The 11,267-nt window shown below is 33.8% G+C and overlaps 1 protein-coding gene and 1 long non-coding RNA gene across 2 annotated transcripts; both read right to left on the bottom strand.

Annotated features, from left to right (window-relative positions):
• Positions 1–1,010: 1,010 nt before the first annotated feature.
• Positions 1,011–2,166, bottom strand: LOC109401278 (proteasome subunit beta type-7). Its single transcript, XM_019673806.3, has 2 exons — positions 1,959–2,166; positions 1,011–1,881 (listed from the first exon to the last, which is right to left on the bottom strand). Exons 1-2 carry the CDS (start codon positions 2,018–2,020, stop codon positions 1,101–1,103), a joined length of 843 nt encoding a protein of 280 aa, XP_019529351.3. The 5' UTR covers positions 2,021–2,166; the 3' UTR covers positions 1,011–1,100.
• Positions 2,167–5,427: 3,261 nt separating this feature from the next.
• On the bottom strand, positions 5,428–6,267 carry LOC115268283 (uncharacterized). Its single transcript, XR_003898193.2, has 3 exons — positions 5,918–6,267; positions 5,770–5,850; positions 5,428–5,702 (listed from the first exon to the last, which is right to left on the bottom strand). It is a non-coding gene; the product is annotated as an uncharacterized LOC115268283 (long non-coding RNA).
• Positions 6,268–11,267: the final 5,000 nt, after the last annotated feature.

Raw genomic sequence — 11,267 nt, 5'->3', positions numbered from 1 at the left:
TTTTAGTATGGTGAGAAGGTCGATTCTCCGTTTCTGCAATGAAATGGTGCAAAAAGCGTAGGTATTATGATTCCTTGCCTAATTTAATGCTGTTTGAGCAAAACTTTGGGCAACAGTGTTGTTGTTTTCTCCATTTCTTGCAACATAAACAATATAGTTATCCAAAGTTTTGCTCAAACAGCATCAAATTAGGCAAGGAATCATAATACCCACACATTGCAGAAACGGAGAATAGGAAGCAATCAGTGAAGTACTAGATTGAAAGTAGTGAGCTGGATTTTTGTATGGTGAGATGATCAATTTTCCGTTTCTGCAATGAAATGGTGCAAACTGCTTGGGTTATATGATTTCTTGCCTAATTTGATGCTGTTTGAGCAAAAGTTTGGGTAACTGTGTTGTTGTATTATTCTTTTCTTGCAACTTCAACAACACAGTTACCCAAACTTTTGCTCAAACAGCATCAAATTAGGCAAGAAATCATATAACCCACGCTGTTTGCAGCATTTCTTTGCAGAAACGGAGAATTGATCATCTCACCATACAAAAATCCAGCTCACTACTTTCAATCTAGTACTTCACTGATTGCTTCCTATTGACCTTCTCACCATACTAAAATTCAGCTCATTACTACAAATCTAGTACTACATCGAACGTGCCCCCACAGACAAACAGACGTAACACTTCGAACATTTTTCGATTCAAATCATAGTCACGAAAACATATTCGCCCAATGCTAAAAGGCCAATGTTTGGCCGACCACCAACTAGGTGGCGGTAGTGAGCAAACGTCAAATTCGAACAAAAACGATGCGAGCGCCACGGTTGGGCAGTTGGCCAACTATCAAATTTTGAAAAAGACCGTTAAACCGGTGTACGAAGTGAATTATCAGAGTGTTACGTCTGTTTGTCTGTGGTGCCCCATTGAGGAATATCAGCCCAATGCTAATTCATCCCTACTGAGTTATAATAGCATTCTTCAAAACAAGCAAACTAAATATGCTCATGCAATAGTTAATTAAAGGGTATCATTTTTATTGACAGAACTCAATCAGACATATGTCTCGTTTCTTCTTGTAATTATAATCATATTCAAACCACTACCTAAGCCGTATCCATACTCTCGACACCACCCACCGGAATAAGCGTACGGACGCATTCCTCGGTAATGTCGATCTTGAAGCTCTTACTCTGCAGCACACCAGTCGTTCCGGGCTGGAAATCATAATTCAACGTACGGGTTCCCTTCTTGTTCGCTTCCTCGAACGTTCTCAGGTACTGGGCTCCGTCCTTCTTGATCACACACAAATCAATGTTCGACCCCGAACCCAGATCGTTGAAAACACCGGCCGCGATGGCGTCCCGTACCAGCTTCTTGCCTTCCTCCTCTTCCATGTCCGGCTTCCAGCGCGATTCGAACACCGACATGGCGGCCAAACTTCCGGAACCCATCGTGGCGTACGGCAACTTGTCCGTCGATCCGTGTGGGTAGATACAGTAAATGTACGATCCGGTGTTGTCCACACCTCCCAGAACCAGCGCGGCGCTGACATAGCCCTGGTAGCGGAACAAAAATTGCTTCAGCATGGTATTTGCGGCGACAACCGGGACCGTCCTGCCCGTGTTCAACCGATGCAACTCCAAATTGGAGGCAATCATGTTGGTGGTCATTTCCGTATCGGCGGCAGTTCCGGCACCACAACAGTACATATTCTTCGCCAAGTAGTGGATCTTCTCGCAGTTTTTATCCGCAACAATCGGGCCCTCCGTAGCTCGGGTATCGGCGCCCAGGATAACACCATCCTTGTAGATGATTCCAACGATGGTCGTTCCCGTTTTGATCATCTTCGGTGGCACGAACCCTTGCTTCACAAGTTGGGCATTCCTGCGGACGAAAACAACGGCATAGGTTAGGGAACTGACTTGACAATATCCAAACACAAGAAGGGAAAAACTACAAACCTGCGGCAGTTCTCGAAGCTGAAACCGGGCGCTTCCGGATTGCGGGCAATGTCCGTGGTCATTTTGCAAACTTTTGGCAAGTTATCGAACGGAAATTCAACAGGAAATGTCGAAATACTTTGGGATGGAAACGAAAGCCGAACGACCCTACTGCTGTAAATTTCTGCTGTTTCACGACGCAAACGAATCAGTCGTCGAAAGAAACAAAACTTCGTCGGCACTTGACAGTAAAATCGACGAAAGAATTGTGTCGCGTCGCACCACCGGCAATGTCGATCAAATGGATGCAACATGCTTGATCAACATTTCAAAAGGGCATGCCTGCAAGTCATGAACAATCCAAAAGTGGTGATTAAAATCACAAATTTTGTGTTCAAATAGGGTGAAAAATATTTTCTCGGTTTTGCTACATAACACAAAGAAGCATGCTTTTCTGATCTCAATGGTATTTTTTCCGAACTTAAAGCCTAGTATGCACCTGATAAGAAAAGCACTCAAGAAAAAATCCCTCTAATTACCAAAGGAATTTTGACAACTGATTAGTATGGGAGGAAATGTCAGTTTTCCTTGAGGAATAATTGAACGGAACATTTTTCCGCAAGGAAAAGTGACAGCTCCATTTGATTTGCCCGGCAGGTGTTACGAGCGTTACACAATTTTTATTTCTTTTCAGCTGCGGACCGCTCAAGAAATTTTGACAACGAAATTCTTACTTGACCGTTTCTTGTCCTATCCTTTTTCACAGTACTTTTCAGGTGCGTACTTAACCTAAACAGTGACATAATAGTAACTGGAGCTCGATTTGAATAGGTCGTATGTGCTTTTGTCGATTAAAAATTCGATCAGATGGATTCGCTTATTATAGCGAAAACCGTTGAAATTGAGCAAAGTTGATACATACAGCAGAATCCTCACAAAACAGGCTTTCTGTTCCATCATTGAAAGTTTGCAAAATATCTGCCATATTGCTACAATGACTAAAATAAACTGATCGAATTTTATATCGACAAATGCACATTCGACCTCTTCAAATCGAGTTCCAGAGTTAATAAACTCGAAAATAAAATAATGATGAGCAGGTCTTGTTTGACATTCGAGGTCAACCTTGACGTAACGAAAGTGAAACGGCGGGTTGAAAAAGACATCACATTAGCTCACTTTTGACAACTTACACACCAAATTATGATTTTTTCATCCAGCAAAACTTATTGCTGGAACGTGATCAGCAAACTTTAGTTTGCAGAAAATTCAGTAATAATAGCTGAACAGTCAGCAAAATTAGAAATTGCTGAACATCAGCGAAAGAGTTGTCAACTTGGTTGTCAAACACTTAGCATTTCCCCCAGGCATTTTCCTTGACACGCACGCTCCTGCCCGAGGCACTGCACAAGCCGGAGGACGCAAAAATCAACTAAAACATTTTTAATTTCGTCGTGATTTACACGAACATTGATTGCCCCACTTCAAAAATGAGCCTTTGTCGAATTTACTTACCTCTGATTACCAAAAATCAAGTTCATACGAACATTTTTATTTCGACTGAGAAGAAAAAAAATCAAAAAATTCGGCCGGATTCGAGCTCGGACAAAATTGCTGAACGACCAGCATAACAAGCTGTCAAAATGCATTACTGGAAAAACAGCAAGAAATATTTTACTGGATTGATTACTGGTTTTACAGCATGTCAAAAACCAGCAAAATTTTGCTGATTTCCAGCGAAATAAAAATAGTGTGTATGTTCCTGTTTGACATACACGTTAAACAATATTTACCCAAAATTGGGTGCTAAACAAGGAGTGTTGCAAAAATTCTTAAAATTTTTGAAAATATATTTTATGGGCTTTACCTAATATGCTAATAGGAATACTTAAAAAATGAGCAAACATTTCTGGAGCTCGATTTGATTAGGTCCTAAGTGACAAAATTATAGAAATCTGAGTTTTGATTGAATCAGAAACCCTTTAAGTAACTCTATGTTTCGTTCAAAGCACTGCTCTTAATATATTTTTATACAACATATTATAAGCAAAAGTTTCATTGACGTATGTACAAAAGATGAAGATGAAAAGATGAAAAGATAGCTTAATCACGACACATACGTCCTAATCATAAGTCGTAAGGAACATTTTTCGTGTAGAAGGCCGAATGTTATCTTATGATAAAATAATCAAGTGTATTTATTGTCAACAATCGTAGTTTTACGCTATTCACTGTACCACTTCGATTTCTGCTTGTATAACTGAGAAAAGTACTTACATGTACGGTTAATCCCATATAAATCCTTTTTCAATATGATAATCGGTGGGTCGAAAGTCCATCATCATGACCAGAACGTCGTACAAAACATCATCAGGTTAACCCCCACGAAATCGCCAGTTTTCTGCTCAATTCTCAAGAGTATTCAATAATAAACCACAGACAAACAGACGTAACACTTCGAACATTTTTAGATTCAAATCATAGTCACGGAAACATATTCGCCCAATGCTAAAAGGACTAAGTTTGGCCGACCATCAACTAGGTGGCGATAGTGAGCAAACGTCAAACTCGAACAAAAACGATGCGAGCGCCACGGGTGGGCAGTTGGCCAACTATCATATTTTGAAATAGACCGATAAATCAGTGAACGATGGGAATCATCAGAGTGTTACGTCTGTTTGTCTGTGAATAAACTATTCATCACACATCAAAGAAGCACTAAAATCACACCCGCACTTAATTTTCTTCAGCAAATTCACATGTTTGCCTAAAAATTCAACCGTAATCAAGTTGTCGAAAGTACACGGAAAAATATTATAACCCAAAGAATAAGTTTTAAAAACTCAAATTTGACTAAACTGCTTAAAGTTTTAACTCAAAGTTGGGTTGTTTTCTCCCTCGCCCCACCGCAATGTTTTCGAAAACAAAGAGAGAAGCACCGACGCATCCGCTGCTCTTCCGTGGAAGAAGCCAAATTTGGGTTTTCTTGAGTTAACCCAAATTTGCGTCAATTGAGGCCTCCGTTGGGTGAAAATAACTTACCACTGGGTTAATTTTTTTGCCGCACTCAAACGAGAACTACTCACTCGCCACTATCGCTGTTTGACGCAAATTTGAGTAATTCCACGGAAGACCGGGATTGCGTCAAAACAACTTAAATTTGGGTTCATTTGTAGTTCCGTGTACCATCACAACACGCAAAGGGTCGAATCAGCCTGACGAAAGTAAATAAGAATCGATAGAGAGTCTGATTGGAATATAACCCCAAAGACGCGCCCAGCACGGAGGGTTAGCCTAACATTAGCCTACACGCTAAGGTCAGTTTACCCAAATATAGGTAAAGTTCACCCATAATCGCCGAAAAGTGCACAACCTCATTTTATGGGTAAAGGCCCATTACCCATATATGGGTAAAGTGCCTTTTATGAAAAATGAGTAAATCGATTTACTCATAAATGAGTAATTTCACTGTGTTTTTTTCTTTTCGACTTTTCTTATATTTTTAAAAAAGTAATCAAATTCATAACGTCATTTATACAAAATTTGGCATTCATTTTACAGTTTATTTCTATTTATTTTTAAAACTATTACATATTTGAAATACTCTAAAATTATCAATTTTCTTCTGGATAACAGCCGACTGTTATCTCGGGACTGACATCGGATTCGGGCTGGGGTTCTTTGAAGTTTTCCTAATGATCAACATTGTAATTCACTCCTCCGGTTGTTGCTGATCACGCTGATAAAACCTCGGTGGGGACGGAACTGCAAAATAAGACAGATAATTCAAGGTTATGGTCGTTAATGAAAATGATGTCACTACGGAACTTACCTGAAAATTCCATTGTTTTGCAGCCTTGCTAGCTGGACATGATGATTTGTTGCTCCTCTGCAGTATTTTCGTGCACCAAACCTGGTGAAATAAAAAAAAAATCAAAGTAAATGAAAATTGAACGGGATCAATTCCGGGAAGTACTTACCAACCAGTACATCAATGTTTATGGGCACCTCGACTCGTACCCGTGCGGGAGTCCAATGGACATGGTATCGGTCATTAAAACCGGTGTTTGGAAGGACACCGACTGGCCAGATGATGCCTTTAAAACGTGGGAAAACGTCTTCTAAAATTTTCCGGTTGTGTTACGATGGCGGCGCTGGGGCACTAAATCATCGCGAGAAGAAAGTTGCTAACTTACAAATTTTCATCCAAATATGGGTAAGTTCATTTACCCATATTTGGGTACAGTGGCTATACTTATAATATGGGTACATTTTACCGTTTTTTGAAGGTATATTTTACTCATATTATTAGTAACGCACATGAAACCCAAATATGAGTAAATCAACTACCTATTTATGAGTAAACTGATCTAAGCGTGTAATGTGAGACTAACTGGCCAGCATGTTAGGCTAACTTTTTGTCTCACTTTTGGCTAATGTTAGTCTAAAATTAGACAGATATGACACACTTTTGTTAGACATGTTGCAAATTCGAAACATGTTTGTTAGTCTAACATTAGACTAACGTTAGACATGTTTTACTATGGGCTGTTAGACAAATGTTAGGCATAAATTTTATGCTGCTTGTTTTCATTCCAGCTGTCATCCGAGCAAGAAGTATGATTGTAGTAGTGAACTTTTGTCGACGTTCACTACTACAACCGTACTCTTGCCTCGAATGAAAGCTGGACGAAACAAATTCAATAAAAAAAACTCGGAGCCTGTTCAATTTCAATTTTAATTTTAATTTTAACTTTAATAAAAACTTGAATTTGAGTTTGAATTAAATAAAAATTAAATTAAATTAAATTTAATTTAAAATAAAGTAAAATTAAATTAAAATTAAATTAAAATTAAAATAAAATTAAATTAAAATTAAATAAAAATTAAATTAAAATTAAATTAAAATTAAATTAAAATTATATTAAAATTAAATTAAAATTAAATTAAAATTAAATTAAAATTAAATTAAAATTAAAGTAAAATTAAATTAAAATTAAATTAAAATTAAATTAAAATTAAATTAAAATTAAATTAAAATTAAATTAAAATTAAATTAAAATTAAATTAAAATTAAATTAAAATTAAATTAAAATTAAATTAAAATTAAATTAAAATTAAATTAAAATTAAATTAAAATTAAATTAAAATTAAATTAAAATTGAATTAAAATTAAATTAAAATTAAATTAAAATTAAATTAAAATTAAATTAAAATTAAATTAAAATTAAATTAAAATTAAATTAAAATTAAATTAAAATTAAATTAAAATTAAATTAAAATTAAATTAAAATTAAATTAAAATTAAATTAAAATTAAATTAAAATTAAATTAAAATTAAATTAAAATTAAATTAAAATTAAATTAAAATTAAATTAAAATTAAATTAAAATTAAATTAAAATTAAATTAAAATTAAATTAAAATTAAATTAAAATTAAATTAAAATTAAATTAAAATTAAATTAAAATTAAATTAAAATTAAATTAAAATTAAATTAAAATTAAATTAAAATTAAATTAAAATTAAATTAAAATTAAATTAAAATTAAATTAAAATTAAATTAAAATTAAATTAAAATTAAATTAAAATTAAATTAAAATTAAATTAAAATTAAATTAAAATTAAATTAAAATTAAATTAAAATTAAATTAAAATTAAATTAAAATTAAATTAAAATTAAATTAAAATTAAATTAAAATTAAATTAAAATTAAATTAAAATTAAATTAAAATTAAATTAAAATTAAATTAAAATTAAATTAAAATTAAATAAAAATCAAAACAAAATTGAATTAAAATTAAATTAAAATTTTATTTGAAATTTAATTAAAATTTTATTTGAAATTTAATTAAAATTTAATTAACATTTAATTAAAATTCAATTAAAATTTAATTAAAATTAGATTAAAATTTTATTAAATTTTTTTTAAAATTTTAATTAAATTTTATAAAAATTTTATTAGAATTTTATTAAAGTTTTATTAAAATTTAATTAAAATTTAATTAAAATTTAATTAAAATTAGATTAAAATTGAATTCAAATTAAATTCAAATTTTATTCAAATTTTATTCAAATTTTATTCAAATTTTATTCAAATTTTATTCAAATTTTATTAAAATTTTATTACAATTTTATTAAAATTTTATTAAAATTTTATTAAAATTTTATTAAAATTTTATTAAAATTTTATAAAAATTTTATTAGAATTTTATTAAAGTTTTATCAAAATTTTATTAAAATTTTGTTAAAATGGATCACTAAAATAACTAAAACGGCCGCTATGAAATGAACAGATAGCGCCACCGTAGCCTTGTGTGTTTGACGTAACTCGACTGCTGTCACTGTGTTACCGTCCATATACGGTGGCGCTTTTGTTTTGACGCGGTGAGTAGCGGAAAAGTCGGCTTCAATGATCCATTTCAATAAAATTTAATGAAAATTTAATTAAAATTTTATTAAAATTTGATTAAAATTTATTTAAAATTTAATAAAAATTAAATAAAAATTAAATGAAAAATAAATCAAATTAAAACTAAAATGACTCACCGACACGATGAGGCCAAACTTAACGGAATCGGACACTGTTTTGCAGATGACTGGTTCCGGCAACGGTACGACGAGAACGAACCGGACTTATTGGCCAGTAGCAGCGGCGAGGAGCTGACGGGTCGGACGACGGAACGACTGAAATGGTTCTTACCAGGTTGTTACGGTTTTAACTAATTGAAACGCGCAATTTTTATCATTTTCCCGACCGACGAACGCTGCCGCAATCAACAAAGTTATTTTTTTAACTGCCGTTCAGGTAACTGTCAACAATGCGCGAAAGAATCGAACACTGAGCATAATTTCGGGGTTATGATTTATGCTCTCCAGAAATTTTCGATGAGCAACATATCTAACAAATGCCTAACAGTGTCGAACGCCTAACTTCCTCCGTGCTGGGCGGAAGCCACCTGTCAAACTACAAAGGGTCGAATCAGCTAGGTCGAAAATACATGTCAAGTCGGAAAAAGGTCGGAAGTGGCATTGGTTCAACTGGTCGAAAAATACATCTCATCGAACAATAAATCTCATCATTGGCGCATTATTTTTGCATAAAATTTAGTCTGTTCTGCAAATATTATTCATGCTCGATTCAAAGTGCATCGAGGGATTTTCATTAGATTTTTTGCAGCTGCATTGTTGAATGGATTTGATTTTGTTTTTCAAACCTTCACCAGCCATTTTCTCGGTTTGTCACACATGTCACATTCGACCTAATCAAATCGAGCTCCAGATTTCGTTTTAATCAATGCTTGATCGAATTATGCAGAAATTGAGATAGGCCTTTAGGAGCCTATTCCCCGTCTTTGTAAGAACTAAATTCTGTAGAAAATTTTGTAGGATTATGGATAGGCTTGTCAAGAGGCTTGCAGTCAAGGGGTTGGTCATTCTCATTCAGCACACTTCATTGGTGCCGTTATTTATTGTTATTTTTGAGCGTGTGACAATCAGCGACGAGGATCTCATCGACGGCACACCGCTTGGATGTCAAAACTTCTTCTTATTTTCGCTTAGTGCACCAATCAATGTAATAGAGGTATTAATTAACAAACTATAGAGGGAAAATGTCGCTGGCGTCGCCACCGCAACATCTCTTGCTGGCGAAGATAGGGAGGGATATAAGTGTCAAAGCGAAAAAGTATGCAGTTTGACAGACAGATACCTGGGATGTTTGCGTACGAGAACAAAGGGAACAGTCCCTCAAGCCAAAAAACCAAACCCCAACAACAACAACAACAAAGGGAACAGCAGCGACATTCGTCCTCTATAGTTTATTAACTCTATTATCAATGTGTACCTAAACTGTGCCGATTGTTTTCAGTGTGTGCCGAACGTGCCGGAGGTGTGCCGCTTGCGGTAATGACCAGCATAAAAATGTTTTTTTTTTAATTTACCATGGCAAAACAATATGATCATCGACCCACCAACGCTTCTTGTGTGCGTTTTATTTCTTTTGACATCAACCGGTTCGATAGCCGAGTGGTAGCGTGCGAGCCTGGTGATGTCAAGGTTCTTGGTTCGAATCCGGTTGCCAACAGAAACTTTTTTTAATTGAAAATCGCGTAAAAATAAACCGCGTTAATTCAAAAATCCGCGTAAAAATAAACCGCGTTAATTCAAAAATCCGCGTAAATGAAAACCATGTTTTATAACTTTTAACTCAATAATTTCCTTCTCGATTTTATATTAAAAAAAGAACTCAACGAATTATTTTAAGACAATATTTTAAGATTTTTGCCTGTCACTCAAAATTTCTACAAGTTACACAAACTGCCAAGCTATTGTTTAAAGGTTTCCCGGATAAAAAATTACCATTCTTTACATGGTAAATATTATTAACAAATGACTGGTTTTATTGTTCACAATAAAACACATAGTAGATATATTGTTACTTTTTACAATAGAAATCAAGCCCATATAGTTCGTACAATAAGTGAACATTAGCTTTATTAGTGACTGATTGATTCGATTGTTTTTCAATAGTTCTATAATAATTTAAAGTTACTATCGGTAAAAATTAATTTAAGTTGTTTTTAAAAGTGCCTGCAAAGTTCTCATGGACTTTTTATTAAAAAAGAGTTTATTTCTCAATTACACTTAAAAACAATTTGTAACAAATGAATAACAATAAGTATTATTGTTGCTTGGATCATGTTTGTATAATCAAATACAAAATCACTTGACACATTTTTTATAGTTTTCGTTTTAAATTTGAGTACAGTAGATGTTTCGGTTATCGAATGTTATTCGCTAAAACTGACAGACGTCAAGCCGTGTTGGCAGAGGAAGCTCTCAATGAATAACTGAGGAAGTACTTATAGAAAACTAGCTGAAAAGCAGGTTTAGCCAAGTGAGGATGTTAAGACAAGAAAAAGATGAACAATGATTTTTCTAATGTTTTCCAATAAATTAAAGGAATCTACCCAGGTAACCACTAAGCACTGTTCTGAGCATTATAACAGCCATTAAACAGCTTTTCAGTGCTAAATAGCTCTATATAAGCATTCCTAATGCTTATGGGCACTATAACCAGTAAGAACTAATGTAAGCCCTGTAAGCCTATATAAAGCCTACAAGCTGTAAAGAAGTTTGTCAGTGCTGTCACAGGGCTTGGAGCACATGACGTTTATACCAATCAAAATAGATTTCGACCAAAACAGACTCGAGTCGGTCATGATCAATACATTTTAAGTGTTTCACAGTTTTTTTTTGAACTGAGCGATATTTTTCTGTTTACAACGATGGAAGCTTTAGTAAAGGCATATATAAAGTAATAAATGCT

The sequence above is a fragment of the Aedes albopictus genome, chromosome 3 (assembly GCF_035046485.1).
Source record: "Aedes albopictus strain Foshan chromosome 3, AalbF5, whole genome shotgun sequence".
NCBI lineage: Eukaryota > Metazoa > Arthropoda > Insecta > Diptera > Culicidae > Aedes > Aedes albopictus.
The sequence above is the reverse complement of the archived record's forward strand: the minus strand, read 5'-3'. Positions and strand labels throughout refer to the sequence as shown.